A 15,625-nucleotide genomic window follows, 5' to 3' on the forward strand; every position below is an offset into this window, starting at 1 on the left:
AATTCTTTCTTGTTTCAGGTTAAGGAGCGTAGGATGGAGGCCTGTGCGTATGCTGCCCTCGGGGCCACCTATAGACTTGTACAGAAATATGACAAAGCCTTGGGCTACCATACCCAGGAGCTGGAAGTGTACCAAGAGCTCGGCGATGTGTCAGGAGAGTGCAAAGCCCATGGTCATCTGGCTGCTGTCTACATGGCCCTCGGGAAGTACGCGATGGCTTTCAAGAGCTACGAAGAGCAGTTAGAACTCGGTCGGAGGCTGAAGGATCCTGTTGTGGAGGCTCAGGTGTATGGAAACATGGGCATCACGAAAATGAATGTAGGGGTGATGGAGGAGGCTATTGGCTACCTTGAACAACAGCTGGCCACTTTACAGCAGCTGAGTGGAAACGAAGCAGTAATGGACCGGGGCAGGGCCTATGGTAATCTGGGAGACTGTTACGAGGCTCTCGGAGACTTCGAGGAAGCCATCAAATACTATGACCAGTATCTGTCAGTGGCTCAGAGCCTCAACCGCATGCAGGACCAGGAGAAAGCCTATAGAGGCTTAGGCAATGGACACAGGTGAGTCTAGGAATTTGTTTCAAATGTACTTTTTTGATATTATCACAAACACTGTTTCTCAGCATTAATATCCTCTTGCTGTTACGGCAGCAGATACTTGTATCGGCTCAGTTTTAAGTACTAATGACAGTACTTTGCATATAATTTGTCTCCTTGCTCTCACAATTATGGACCACCATAGTCTAGAGACGCCTCGCTGTAGTGAACAGCACTTGGATGTGGCGCTAGCCGTCTCAGTAGCAGCAGCCTAGCGGCCCTGGCCTTATCTGTATGCAAAGTGGCTTTGGCACACAGATGTCTGAAACGGAGGGAAGCACAGTTATTTCGAGACAACCTCTTACATCTTGTGTCTCTTCGCCGTTCTATTTCTCCCCATGCCTCAAAGAGCTGATAGCAACCTGGGAGACTACACTGCAAAATAAAACACGAGAAGGCTCGCCGAAATCCTCATTTCAGAGATGATTTTCTTCTTATTGTGCGTCATCAGCATGGCACGGCAGCAATCACACACAGCAGTATTAGCCATGCATGAGTTCAGAAGGGAATAATAGACATCACACATAAACCCTTCTCATCTTCCAGCGGCTCTTAGTCAAGCAAATACATTATCACACAAGATTAATTAAGCCAAAGGCTTTTATTCTTTTAATGCACCATTTGAACCAGCAGCCAGCAATTGTTGCTGTTCCTGAGAATGTGATAAAAGTCTGTTTGAAGGCTGCGAAGGCGAATAAAATGTTCACATGGGATGATTTCCACTCTGTCAATACGTACTCCAGAGGATGGGAGCAGGTGGCCTATCTTACACGGTTAACCGTGTTCTCCTGCAAAATAGTCTGCACTTGAAATATCATATCATGCCTCAAATATTCCTCATATAGGAATACTTTCACACGCTCTTTAGTCTGTCGACATCAGCAGCTTTCAGCACCGAAATGAAAGGCAAAAATCTATATTTCATTGACTCCAATACTGAAATTATCTGGCACTTTGCAAATGAAAGTCTTCCTGCAATGTGTGCTGCACGATGCGTTCTAATAGTTCTCTGTTAAGAGAATGATATGAGATAAAACAAAGTGCTATAAATAGATTTTTGATTTTGAGTGTTGTGAACTTGAAAGGCATTTTGGGATTGTTTCAGCTTTAACTGAATCTGTCAGGGACATATTCTTCCAAATTCTCTTGCTAGGTTACATCACATATCTCACTTCTAATCTGCTTCACACTAACAATCGTTGTTTTTTGTCTTGTTCTGCAGGGCTATGGGAAATTTACAACAGGCACTTGTGTGTTTTGAGAAACGGCTAGTGGTGGCTCATGAGTTGGGCGAGTGTGGAGGCAAGGCTCAGGCCTACGGTGAACTGGGCGCGCTCCACAGCCAGCTGGGCAATTACGAGCAGGCCATCTCCTGTCTGGAGCGTCAGCTGGCCATCGCCCGTGACACCCAGGACAGACTACTGGAGGGTGACGCCAGTTGTGGTTTGGGGACTGTATATCAAGCCATGGGAGAGTACGAAACAGCCCTGCGGTGCCACCAAAGTGACCTGGAGATCGCAGAGGAAGCGGGCAGCACCACACGCCAGGCCCGCGCCTATGGCAACCTGGGCCTTACCTATGAGTCGCTAGGAAACTACGAGCGGGCGGTCGTGTTCCAAGAACAGCACCTAAGTGTGGCTGCTCAGACTAATGACTTGGCTGCCAAGACACTGGCCTATGGCAGCTTGGGGAGAACACACCACGCACTGCAAAACTACTCACAAGCTGTCATGTACCTGCAGGAAGGTGAGCGAGTCAGGGGGGAACAGGAGAGAGGATTGCCTTTGTTGCCTGAGCTGATAGGCTTAGAGTTTGTGAATTCATGAATAGGAAATGCAGAGCCTATTTGTTGCTAAGCCTTTGCCACATTTTTATTAGGCTGTGTGCATGTATATGTGTGTGAGTGTGTGTGTGTGCTTATGTGTTATAAGTGCACTAGGGAATTTTGTGTGTGTATTATGCGTCTGTGTTGTCTTCTGAGCTGTATATGTATACCAGCATTTGTGTGTATGTCTATGCAAACCTATCAGAATGCATGCCAAGGCATTTTTCCCGTGCACCCCTAGCTGTTTTTCACACCTCTGTATCTACCTTCTCAGAGGGTTCTTTGCAACAAGCTGCAAAAGAATCTTTTCACACCGTAGCTGTCATACTCCTGCCTCTTAACGCTTCGTTGTGCCCCGCAGATTATGGCGAAATAAAAAAACTGCAGCTTGGCCTCTCAGAAATTCATTATGTCAGTGGCACCGCTCAAAGTGTTTGTTCCTGAGGATGTGATAAGTTGCATCTTTCATGGATGTGAAAGCGCCAGACTTGCCCGTGCCCACTGACAGGCACCACCCACCGTGTTGCAACCCAGACCCTGTTTGAATCAATGAAGCCGGAGTTTGTGTAAGAGGACATTTGTATATTCCGCTCTGGAGTGAGCGGAATGCAGCGGAGCAAGAATAACTCTCCTCTATCTCTCCTTTGCCGGCTGTATTCGAGTTCACTTTTTCTGCGGTGACCCATACACCCTCTGCAGGCCTGCTCGTTGAGCTTTAATGGAAACAAAGGCGACAGGCCATTCTGTCTCCACACCGTCCTCTTACTGTCCCCCGCACTGTCCTTGTATTGCTCCTTGGTCTGGCTGTGAAAAAGAACAGTGCTGCCTTGACAGCCAATTATTTCTGGCCAACCTGCCCAGACCAAAAAGTTGGCATGGTTTTTTTTTCCCCATTTAGTTTTTCTGTTTTTTCTGCTTCCACTTCTAGTTTTTTTTTTTTATCTTCATGCTGCACTGCTTATGTTTTGTTTCTGTTTCCAAAAAAGATTAATTAGTAAGAGGGAAAAGGAAAAGCAGCTCCAAACTAGCAGATATCGTCGACAGCATGTGACCTCCAAACCACTGCTCGTGTATCTGTGTGTGTCTGCGTGTCGGATGATTATACTTTGTTGTGCAGTACATTATGCAAAGATAAGGATGTCCGATAATAAGCTTTGGGGGTTTTTTTCTTCGTCTTACACTGTAATATTACAGAGCATTGTGCAGGACTTTCTAAATGTTAAACAAAGAATCATTACACACCGAGATGCGCTTTCCAACGATTGATGCAATCAATAGTGTCATTAAATCAATGCAGTCATTGTAGCGACTAATGGAGATATTCCATGCCTGACTTATAGAATCGCTTATTAAGCAAACTAAAGGGATAACAATATTAACCTTCAAGGGCAGTTATTTGTTGGAAATGTACTGGAAGCCTCTTGTGTTTACATCATTTAATTTGCAAGTGTATTTATATGTATACTGCACAAAACATTTTATAAGCTACACTCTAATTAATAATATTTGTGGCGAATGTTGGACGCAAAACATTTATAGGAAGACAAAATCATATGAAAAACTCCTCTTTGATCAAGATGGGGTCTTGATCAAGGGTCAGATACGCAACTAAACATCAGATAAGCATTTTCGTTTCGGCCTTCACCGTGGAAAACGAGTTTTGTGACACATATAAATTCTTTCTAGGACAGGACCAACTTAGAAATTCTCTTAAAGCGTGTTCATGCTGTTAGGCTGTTGAGGGTTTGTCAAGAAGCATTTAAAACTAAATAGAGCTGGATGATATGGATCTCTGCACAACTCTCGACCAGTTATCATCATGTGCGGACCCTCTCATATTTTTGGTGCTAATATTTTATGCTATTAATATTAAATGTTGGTTGCATTTAGTTGTGCTGAGTGCTGAGCTGGTGGCTTAAGGAGCTACAAATATTCTTTATTTTAGTTTTAATCTCCATATTATTCTACTTCGGCTTAAAATCTTTCACATTAACTACAAATATCTGTGTAAATGTCACAATAAAGCCCAGCTTTGTTTTCTATAAATCATAAATTATGATAAATTACACAAAGACTCTTTTCATCATTAGCATTTCTTATGCTTCTTTGTTACACGTTATATGAGAAAATGTTGGTTGTTTATAAACGCCTAACTACAGAATAATATATAAATGTAAAAATCGAATATATAACTATTGGTTTTCTTTGCAAGCTACATAGAAACCTCATCAGTTTTAAAGACAAAGAAAACCTAACCTGTTAACCTTGGGTTTGATGTTTATATAAAACACTTTCATTTTGTTATGGCAGGTGATATTCACCAAAACATGTACACTGTTATATTTATATTTTGATGAGCAGAGTACATGTACTGATTTCTTTTGGGCAGTAATTTAAGATCCTACTTGTAATATACTTTGTGTCTTAGATGTTGATCTAAATTTCCTCATAGTCTTATTATTTAATCTCAAACTGGTATCTTCATAGTAATTGATTTATATTTTTTATATATAAATGCCTATATATTTACATCGATCAGGCGTAACATTATGAGCCCCCCTTTTGCTGCCCAGACAGCCCTGACCTATCAAGGCATCGACTCCTGTAGACCTCTGTGCCTCAGATGTAACAAACTACGATGTTCTGTGTATTCTGACACCTTTCTATCAGAACCAGCATTACATTTTTTAGCATTTGAACTACAATATCTCATCTGTTGGATCCCATCACACGGGGCAGCATTGGGTCCGGATTTTTATAACTGAGCCTTGGTCGCCGTGACCCCGTCGCTGGTTCACCGCTGTTCCTTCCTTTGCCCAGTTTTGATAGATGCTGACCACTGCAGGCCGGGAACACCCCATAAGAGCTGCAGTTTTGGAGATGTTGTGATCCTTACTTAATTCTTACTTGCTTCCTTAAATATTCCACCCACTAACAGGCGATGATCGCTGCATGTGGGAGGATGTTGGTGCAACATTTCACTCAGATTGGCCCACCCCTTAATGAGGAGATATGGTGCAAACAGACATATATAGCAATAGTCTGTTTAATTATTTATTTCTACGGAATACATACAGAGTGTATGTGCTGTCAGTATTGTAACTATTGTCTTTCTTCTCCCCAAAATGTGCTTGTGTGATTTATGCCCCGTCCTAGCAGCATATCGGTGCGTTGGATAGCAATCCCTCCCTGCTAATCTTTGCAGCATCTCTTTGGCGATTTCTGTTCCTGACATTCACAAATAACTCCATGGCACTGGCCAGCTGCGCTGAGATGAGAGAGAAGTGAGGCTCTGGACCCTCTCTTTCTACTTCTCCTTTTTCATCCAGTACTAAACTACTCTTTGCAGTTTTTATTTGTACAATATAGTGCAACACTATCAGAGCAGTGTCCCTGGGGGAGATTGCCTGAAAAAGCGTGCTTAATCTCAAATTTTTTAATAATATCACACATACTGTCCACCGTTCCACATGCGGCCATGATTAAAGGGCCTTTTTTGTGTGTGTGTGTCACATGCATGCGTGTCGGGATGTTTATTTGCAGCACAGTGCACTTGCGGCTATGCAGTGCGCGAGATGTGAATGTGGAGTCTGCATGTAAAGCTTGTTTGAAGGCAGAGGTGCGTGGGCCTCGGGGGCTGCAGAGGATCTCTCACCCAGCTGTCAAGCAGCCTTTAAAGTGTTCTCTAGTTGCTCTTCAGGGTGCAGCCAGCCACGGCCACATCCTCATGTCAGCCGCTGCTACGTGCCTGTGCCTGCGGGGTGCACCAAAGGCACGCACGGTGACAGTGACAGACACTGAATGATACAGAGCGGGAGAACAGAGGGAATGGGAGCGTTAGGGAGGGAAGGAGGAGCAGAGAGGAAGAAAGAGGATGGCAGCGGAGTGGAGGGAAAAGACAGAGATCGGCATGAGTCATAATTCACATGTATTATTTCACTGTCAGCTAGAGAATAAAGAAAACATAGGTTGGTTGACATTCAGGTTTGATCATAAAAAAAAACGATCACAGAGCAGCTCGGAGAAAGAAAGGTATGTGTGTGCGTGCACATTTGTGCGTGTGTGAGTGGGGGGGGACATGAAAGACTCAGAGCTGGAGTTGAGATGAGTGAGGGGTGAGGCTGTCAGAGAATGAAAAGGATAATTTAGATCTGTTTCCTCTCTCTTACTTCAGCGCCTAATGAGCCCTAAGCAGTGCCGAGTCCCTTCCAGCACTGCCACCACAGTGAAGATGAAACAGGTAGAGAGTTCGGAGGGGGGGCGCTCCGAGACAGAGGCACAGAGATGAGAAAATGAATAGGAGGTAGAGGGAGAGAGTAGCACAGCAGATGCATTGGGGGGGAGAGGGCAGGCAGTCAGACAGAGGGAGGGTGTGTAGAAAGATAAGGATACAGAGAGAGAGGGGAGACTGTTGCAGGCTTCAAAGGCTGCCGGCTAGCGTGGCCATGGAGGAGCCATGAAGTCTATGGTTCTGTGGTGTGCTGGTCTTGCGGAATAGGCTGGCTTTTTCAGGTCACGCTCTCTGTTCTTGGCTTATCTGGTTCAGCCACAGACCGTTTTCCAGGAATGAAGAAAAAAAGCAGACAAGGCCCATTTTCTCCTCCCCCCTGACCAAAAGCACGTCTAGACCCCTGTATCACACGAGCGGGGTGGAGAGAGCAGACTGTGCATGTGCCGTGGCCTGTTGCAAACAGCAGAATTCATGCTGTGTATTTTGCACCTTGTGGGTGATGTGTGACCCAGCGACCGTGTGTGTGTTTTTTTTTTTTCATTATTGTCCTCTGAGGAGTGGCATTTTCATCTGAGTAATTGGGCTGAACCAAGTGCTTGGCAGGCAGGCTGAGGACACATGCTAAGATGTGACGAGCGCCTGAGAAATTGGAAGTGAAAAACAAACCAGATGATCTGACACGGGCACATTTAGCGAGCGAGCACACGTGCGCGTGCGCATTCATACCTCTGCTGGCTCCCGAACAACTCTGAAGGTCTCTCAAACAAATATCACAAAGTAAACTCTGTGTGTTTGCACGTTGTCTGTTATTAGCTCATCAGTGTGTTTGCAAATATTTGGAGATGTCCTAGTGATGCGGCGTGTTTGTGTTTGCTCAGCCAGTCAATCCTGAGCATTGATTACTATGCAGACCCATTAGTGCTCTAAGAATCTCCCGCTACGGCCAAAACATGTGTGTGTGTTTTAGCCCCGGTGCGAGCATCATCTTACAACTGAGGCCAAATATCCAAACCTGTTCGCTGTCAGAACATCAGTACCACGCTATGCTTACATCTGTTCCTCTGAAAGATACCTAAGAGTCTGTCTGCTCTGAATAATTTTTACCCTCCTCTCCCTCTCATCTGCTCCCTTCTCCTTGCCTTCTGACAGGCCTGCGGCTTGCGGAGCAGCTTGCTCGGCGTGAGGACGAGGCGAAGATCCGCCATCGTCTTGGGCTTTCTCTGTGGGCCAGTGGGAATCTGGAGGAGGCCCAACATCAGGTAAAGCATCTCCTGCTCGCTCCTCTTCCGGTTATGGATCACCTTGACTCAGACCTCTCATTTCCTTCTCTCCTCACCTCCTCTCTCCTCTCCCTTCCATCTGGGCACCTTCGACCTCTGGTAGTTAAGGCTGACCGCCAGTAAGCCCACATCTGTCGGCTTTGAGGTTGGCAAGGATTAGAAATGAGAGGTGGAAGTGCTTGTCTTAAACACATGGGGAAATATAAGTTTTCAGCAATGCCTTCGAGGTAAAAAAAAAAAAAAAGAGCCATGAGGAGAGAGAGAACAACAGGAGGACAGAAAAAAAGGCGAGGTGGCTGTAGAGCTAGAGCATTGCTGCTGGCAGTATGCTATGGAGTCTGTTGAGCTGGTAAATGCTGTCATCTCAGCAGACAGGCGACAGATGAGTGAATATTTTTTTGTATCTGCGTGCATGGTCTCAGGATCCCCCAAGCCTCTGCATCACACACACATTCACTCCTCTTCAGCCCACTGCCCACCTGGCAAGCATGGAATATCCCCTTAACATCTCTCTTTGCAGTCTGTCCACACACCACAGCTCACTAGTTGATATATATATATTTTTTAAAAAAGTGTATATATATATATATATATATATACTTTTTTTTCCCCCTTTCTTTGGCTTGTGTATCCACATGCAAGTTTGTGAACAGTCAGTCAGCAGCGGTGGCTGTCACGTGTGTCTGTGGGGATGTTTTTTAGCTGCTTTCATTTTTAAAATCTAGTCCAAGACTCTTTTTTTTTTTCTTTCCCTTTTTTTTTTTTTGTTATGACACACGCGCACGACTTACATTTATTCGACCCAGATAGCTTTTGTTTTTCCGTCGGCCCTGCATCATACTTTTTCAAAAAAGTATTTTTGTCTGTTTGCAATTATCTGTAACCAGAGCTGAGAATGAAAGACTGAACCGAGGTGATGGCTAGAGCAGGGGCTGAGTGCATGTGACTCATATTGAGGAATTTGTGTTCAATTAAAGCAAAATATTATTCTAACAAGCCAATGCAACATATTTTCCACTGCATGTTTGCTTTCCAGCTTAATGCTTCGCCTTCAAGACCCTAATAGTCCATGCTAACATTGTGTTGTCCTTGTTGCAATTAACTACAATCCGGTCATTTGCATACATACAGTACACCACAGCTATGTTGAATGTTTTTCTGCCGGTCAGCTTGTAGCTCCTGCAGTGACTTGGTGGTTGGAAAGGACGCTGTTGTCCTCAGAGTATAGATGAAATGGTTATTCATGAGCTGGCCTGACGCTACAGCTGACCTTGGTAAACACTCTGACCCACTTTATACTGCTATTTTAAAGGCTTGTATTTAAATTTATAAAGCGTTCATAGGTGTAGATTAAGAGTACTTGACCTCATGTTCCTCATTTCTCTCTATCTGCGCACCGAATTGTATTTTAGCACCCTAGCTGTGATCCCGGTGCTCGTACTGGCACACGGATTGACGTGTCCTGATTCTAATCAGGTATTTGAACAGTGCTTGCTCTCGCTAAGAAGCATTCATATCTCGGCAAACGTGAATCGATACATTTGTGCCTGCTTAAAAAGAAATAAATAAATCAGCGGTCTACAGTCGATTAAGCCTTTACCTCTGATATCATCTTCCACAGGGGGATGAGAGCTCCCCGGGGAGTTTATTTTAGAAAAATCATTCGAGGTATGCGTGCATTCAAGTCTGCTCACGTTTACTGATACAGTGTGACACTGACATTCACTTAACATGTCAGATAAAAGCCATGTTAGTGTGTCAGTAAAACAAGTGAGCGCTATCTGAATAGGTAGCGGCCTGAGAATGCCGCAGATTTTACTGCACCTGTGTCGCGGCAAAAAAGACACTATAGATGCAGTGCCCCCCCCCACTTTCATCTGTGCCAGTAGGGGTGAAGACAGAGGAAAGGCGCTGTGAGAAATTAGTTTCACTCTTAAAGGGATATCTGCAGGCCTAACAGATGAAACTAGCACTGCAGCAATCAGCCCACAGCCCCATCAGCAAAATCAGCCTGAGACTAGCAGCTTCTTCTACTAGGACTAATGCAGCAGAACTCACAGATTCTCTACTCTCCCCCCTACACTCCCTCTGACACACTTTCCTCTTTGACCTTGGGATATGCCTGACGAGCTAGATTCTATGCCTATGTACTCACTAGGAATCCACACACACACGTTCTCTCTTCCTTCCTCTTGTCAAAGCCACAGGGTTGATAAAATCCATTTAATCCATACCAACAACCCTTTTTCCACTGCAGAGCTCTTTGTCTTGCGTGTACTATGGTCGAGCAGCAAGAGTGTTTTACCCTCTCTGCTGGCCCCAGACTCCTGGAGAGTCACTCTATAGCAGTCCCAGTTATTCTACAGGGCTGCTATATAGGTGCAGAAATAGGAAATCAATAAAAGGCTCCCATGAATCAGCACTCTTGGCCGGTTCTGCTTGGCCAGTGTGCAACAGTCCACCTTTTCATTGTCTCGCCGCCTTCTTTCAATCCGGTGTCTGGCCCTGAATTGAAAGATCCAACAACACAGACGGGCCTATTGAATTCACAAAGCATTTATTTTCCTGAGCCGTGTTTGTCTAAGATGCTCAGGGTAATGGTTTAGCTGCTCGCAGCCCTTTCTGGGCAAATGAGAGCTGAGGAGAGGTTTACCTGTGTTTAATGGTTATTCATCAAGCTACATTACAGTACTTTATTCTGCTGTGAGAGAGAACAGAAGAAAGGAGGCTGATCAGTGATAACCTGTGAGGTGGAATGCTACCATCTAGTGGCCATGTTCATTTTCTCTAAGGCCTAATCATGCCCAATTTAGTAAGATGCAGACATGTTTATCCAACATGTCTTTCTCATAGAATCCCAACTGCCTTTTTTTTTTTAAACACAGTTTATTCATTTAAACTTAATTTCCAGAAAAGGTATTTTGATGCAACGCCTTCATCGTTGACTGTGCCGATCACTATTTCTTGTTATGTTTTTGTACACTATTCTTGTCTGGTAAATGAGCAATCCAGGAATGTCTGAACGCATTGTTGCCGTTATTTATCCTCAGCTTTACCGAGCATCAGCGCTGTTTGAGACCATCCGCCACGAAGCCCAACACAGCACAGATTACAAGCTTTCTCTGTTTGACCTGCAAACCTCCTGCTACCAGGCTCTCCAAAGGGTCCTTGTCAGCCTCGGTAAGTCAACACACTTTACTCACACTCTCAGTACTGCACGCTGTTATGACTTGTTGTTGCTTTTGCCTCTGTGTGCACCTGAACGATTTTAGACTTTATCTGTTAATCAAAGCTGACCTCTGAACTCCGCAGGCCACCACGACGAGGCCCTGGCAGTGGCAGAGAGGGGTCGTACAAGAGCCTTTGCTGATCTCTTGGTGGAGAGGCAGACGGGCCAGCAGGAGTCGGATCCATACACGCCGGTAACGGTGGAGCACATCTTGGATACCGTGAACAGCCAGAGGGCTTTGGTGCTTTATTTTTCTATGGCTGCTGGTTACCTGTACAGCTGGCTGCTGGCTCCAGGAGCAGGTAGGTTTGGACTCTAGCTGAAAACTTTTTTTTTTTTCATATTTTTATTGAGAGACAAGTGTACATTAGTTTACAATGACAATACAATCTGTTCCCCTCACATATTTTTTAGTTTTTCTTACATGAACAGATACGATAATACACACACACAGGCACACCCACACACACGCTTAAATAAAATTGAAAAAACAAACAAACAAAACAAAACCTAAGAAGAAACCCAAAACAAACACAAACAACAAACCCCAAAACACACACACAAAAAAACAAAAAAAAAGGGAGGGGGGGGGGAGAGATATGATATTAATCAGCTGGTAGAGCGTTTAATGACTTGCAATAGTTTACGAAGGGGCCCCAGATACGATAAAATTCTCTGTATTTGCCCTTCGCCACAAGGCCTATCTTTTGCAATTTAAGAAATAACATCACATCTCTAAACCAAAAAGAAACTGAAGGTGGCTTTGAAGACTTCCAAAGGAGTAAGATGCAACGTCTAGCCAAAAGTGATGTAAAGGCTAATATTTTGAAGTGTGTAGGGTCGGTTAGACCAGTGTTGACTGGAAAAGCCCAAAAACAGCTAGAAAAGGGTCCATGCAGATTTGGGTCCCAAGAGCCTTGGAAAGAATAACTGAATACTGACTCCAGAAGCCATGGAGTCTTGGGCACAGAAAGAACATATGGCCTAGGTCACATGGGGTGGCATGACATCTCTCACACTGATCCATTACTTGTGGGTAAATCTCAGACAGATGAGACTTTGAATAGTAAACCCTGTACAACACCTTGAACTGGATAAGTTGTAACCTGGCACAGGACGTACTATAACGGACATTGGATACTGCTTTCTCCCATTGCTGATCTGAAAAAATTACTCCTAACTCCCGCTCCCAAGCCCCCCTAATTTTAGCAACTGAATGGACATTTAAATCCATAAGTTAGCTGAAAACGTTTTAATGAGTTGCTGAAATCCTATCATGTCTGTCTGACTACTGCTCTCCTGAATCTCTTTGTTTTACTTTGTTCTTTTATTCAAAACATTTAAGTGTGTGTACTTCCAATGCTACATTTTGGTTTTTTTTACTTTAATAACCTGAAATGTGGCAAAAGCACAGAAAATGACTATTAAAAAATGGCTTAGAAATTTTGAAGTGGCACGATTTGTACAAAGGCGATCACTAATATGAAATTATTCTGTGTGTACAGAAGCTACTTGGTTTAAAGCAAAAGCAGCCCCACGCTCACGCTTGCTTGTTCAAATTAAAGCAGATAAAAGGCCCAGAGGCTAGAGGCTTGTTTTGCACTGCAGGGGTAGGAAGGCCAGCTTTAACACTGAGCGACAGTGCCACCTGCCACTCCACTGCTAGGATTTGCCCCCCTGCCTCGCTTTTCACCCCCAGAAGGCATCTGCCTGTGAACTATGCTAATTGATTGTGTCACCGGTAACGACACAGCCAAAACACCAGTGGCGTCATCTTCACACGTGTCAACAGCAAAACACTTTGCTGTTACAACAAGTCTTCTCTGCTTTTGTGTCTCATGTTTGCTTTTGTTTTCATCCGTTTTCTTGATATCGCTTTGTCCTGGCACTTCTTTATACACTCCTAAATCTTTCTCTCTTTTGTTTACACTATGAGTAGCGCTGATGCTAGTGCTGCCCCTGTTGTTTGCCTTGTAAAATTCCAGTTGTACAAAGAAAAAAAGGGGGCGAATAAGCTACGGTGCATGTCGCCCGACTGCTGTGGCTGCCCTACTGCTGGCTTTGCTTTGACTCTCGTGTGAAGAGAGGAAATGAGAGCCGTGACCCATGTTCCAAGGCACAAGAGCCTGAACATTTGATCAAATCCAGCTCCCAGGCAACCAGATGAACTTGACCTCCAAGAACTAGTCATAAGGAGGGGAGGAACACTACAGGGACCGGAGTACATCTTCAAAGCATCGAATATTGCCCCAGGCTAAGAGGGAGCCACTTGCTCACTAATCGCCTGTCTGTCACTTCCTGGCATTCCCTGGCATCCAGCTGGTACACAAACATGTCCAGCTCTAAAGAGTCTGCAGTCAATAAATGGGGCTCCTAATGTCATGCTGCAATTACTCCACTAGTGTACATTCTGGCCCGAATGTGCATGCACGTGCATATTCACCGGAATCGCTTTACCCATCTATTTAAACGCATTTAATACAAAATGGTGAAACACACTGACACACCCACAAACCAGACACACACAAACAGCCCGTACTCGCCCGATGTGCTCTTCCCCACCTGCTTGAAACTTAGCCGAGCTCTCGCGGCAGGCACCAGATGGCACGGGCAGCCTACTCTTATCTTTTATTGAACAATATTTGTTTTATTCATTTTGCTCCGCAGATGCACTGCTGCACGTGCCCTCACTCACAGCTCTCAGTTGAAATAATCCAATATTGCCACCGTCGAGAGCGAGTAATAGGAACATATTAAAAAAAAAAAAAAAAAAAGGAAAGGGAGAGAGAGGGTGGAAAATAGCCGCTTTCATTTGTTTTGTCATTACACTTCATAACCACCTGAAAGCAGGCAGTCATATTTACCCTCCTTTCTCTCTCTCACTCTCTCCACAGGCATCCTGAAGTTTCATGAGGTGTACCTGGGCGAGGGCGTAGCCGAAGGGGGGTCGGAATTCCAAGAGGGAGGTGTCGGCGGAGTGGTCAGTGGCTCCTCTTTGGAGCAGCACATCGCCAGTGCCCGTGAGGCTCTGGGGGTAGAGTCTTATTATAGCAGGTGAGGTGTAACAATGAAATGAAAACTCTATTTAGTTAGCTCATAATCCGTGTCACTTCCTTTTCCCTCTTTAATAGCTCACTTTGTTGATTATGGCTTAGCGTACACTCGTCGCTCATGTATTTGTTTTAGTTTCCCTTAAAGAGAGCCACATTTTAGGTAGATTAAGTAAATGAATTGCACAAAGCTGATTTACCAAGTCGACATACTGCAAATTGTGCAAATTGTGTTGCATGTAATGCTGGAAAAACAAGCATGTCGTATTTTGCACCCGATGTTGTTGAGATAGTTGCCGCTAGCAGTCTTCATTTATTTGTAATGAGAGGGGGAGAAGTTATCAGAACAAGTGCATAATTGGCACGGGTGGATGGCTCAAAGCTGCGAGTCCAGTGCCAAAACTTTGGCTCTGTCCCGTAGCTCTACATTCAGTCCTCGTCCTGCATGTTGTCCTCAATAATACTGGTATTAAACTAAACTGACTAAACTGAGCTTAATGTAGAGCGTTAGATGGAGAAGGAGAATTCAGGTACTAGATTCATGCAAGGGTGTGTCTTCTTTTATAGACAGCCATGGTAATTTCTGCACTGAGCTGATGGGGTTTGCAGTGTTTCAGGCTTTTAATTGCTGTGTGCTTTCACAGCTTTTACATGCCTTATTGAAATGTCTGTGAAAACGAAGCTATTAACGGAACTGTGTTGACATATTAGATTAATGTATGAATGTTACTATATCTAATAATGACTTTATTAAATATCTAAAGCCTGACAGCCTGCAGAAAAAAAGTCAAGAGCAATGTGTGCATTTACGCACACGGCACAGTATTATTAACGTTATTAACACACAGACGGCTCGGGAACTGGTGCTAAATAATTTCTTCTGCTCTTTTACGCCTGGGACAGGTGAGTTGTTAAACACATATTTCAGATTTATACGGTGGATGAGTTTGTAATAAATCCTCCACTTCAGTCCTCAGGACCACACACAGCCGCCAGCAATGTCTGTCACAAGAGTTCAGCCTTATATCAACACATTTTCATTCTTCTTCCACCTCTCAGTTATCTGAATTGCCATGCTGTTTTCAGAGAGAAACACGCACAAAACCTGCTTTTTATGTTATTATTGTTAGTTTTTGTAAGTACGTTACTTCCGTCTTCACCCACCCTCGGCTGGTGTGTTCGTTTTCCTGGTAGAAGCTTGGTCGTTACTGAAATGAACTGGTGCGATCTTTGTTTTTAAATTAGCACACTGTTAGAAGATCACCTGCAAATCTTTCCACAGCTCTTGTGAGGCCTGTTAAGTACCATCAATTCATCCTGTGCATTTCTGGCTACTTTTACGCACAGTTTTTTAATCTATCAGTAACAGAGTACCGGTCATCACCTCAGTTATAAGGAATAATACTCACGG

General features: G+C 44.2%; 1 protein-coding gene across 3 annotated transcripts in view; it reads left to right on the forward strand.

Annotated features, from left to right (window-relative positions):
• LOC102780940 (tetratricopeptide repeat protein 28-like) overlaps window positions 1–15,625 on the forward strand; it is a 181,911-nt gene that overhangs the window by 152,910 nt on the left and 13,376 nt on the right. For all 3 annotated transcript variants that reach the window (XM_006805912.3, XM_035914396.2, XM_006805911.3), the window contains 6 exons: window positions 19–563; window positions 1,822–2,345; window positions 7,805–7,914; window positions 10,986–11,115; window positions 11,248–11,466; window positions 14,059–14,218. In XM_006805912.3, the coding sequence (XP_006805975.3) occupies window positions 19–563; window positions 1,822–2,345; window positions 7,805–7,914; window positions 10,986–11,115; window positions 11,248–11,466; window positions 14,059–14,218 (1,688 nt within the window). The remainder of the gene's footprint in view (window positions 1–18; window positions 564–1,821; window positions 2,346–7,804; window positions 7,915–10,985; window positions 11,116–11,247; window positions 11,467–14,058; window positions 14,219–15,625) is intronic.

This window comes from Neolamprologus brichardi, chromosome 12 (assembly GCF_056152115.1).
Source record: "Neolamprologus brichardi isolate AB-2024 chromosome 12, ASM5615211v1, whole genome shotgun sequence".
Classification (NCBI taxonomy): Eukaryota; Metazoa; Chordata; class Actinopteri; order Cichliformes; family Cichlidae; genus Neolamprologus; species Neolamprologus brichardi.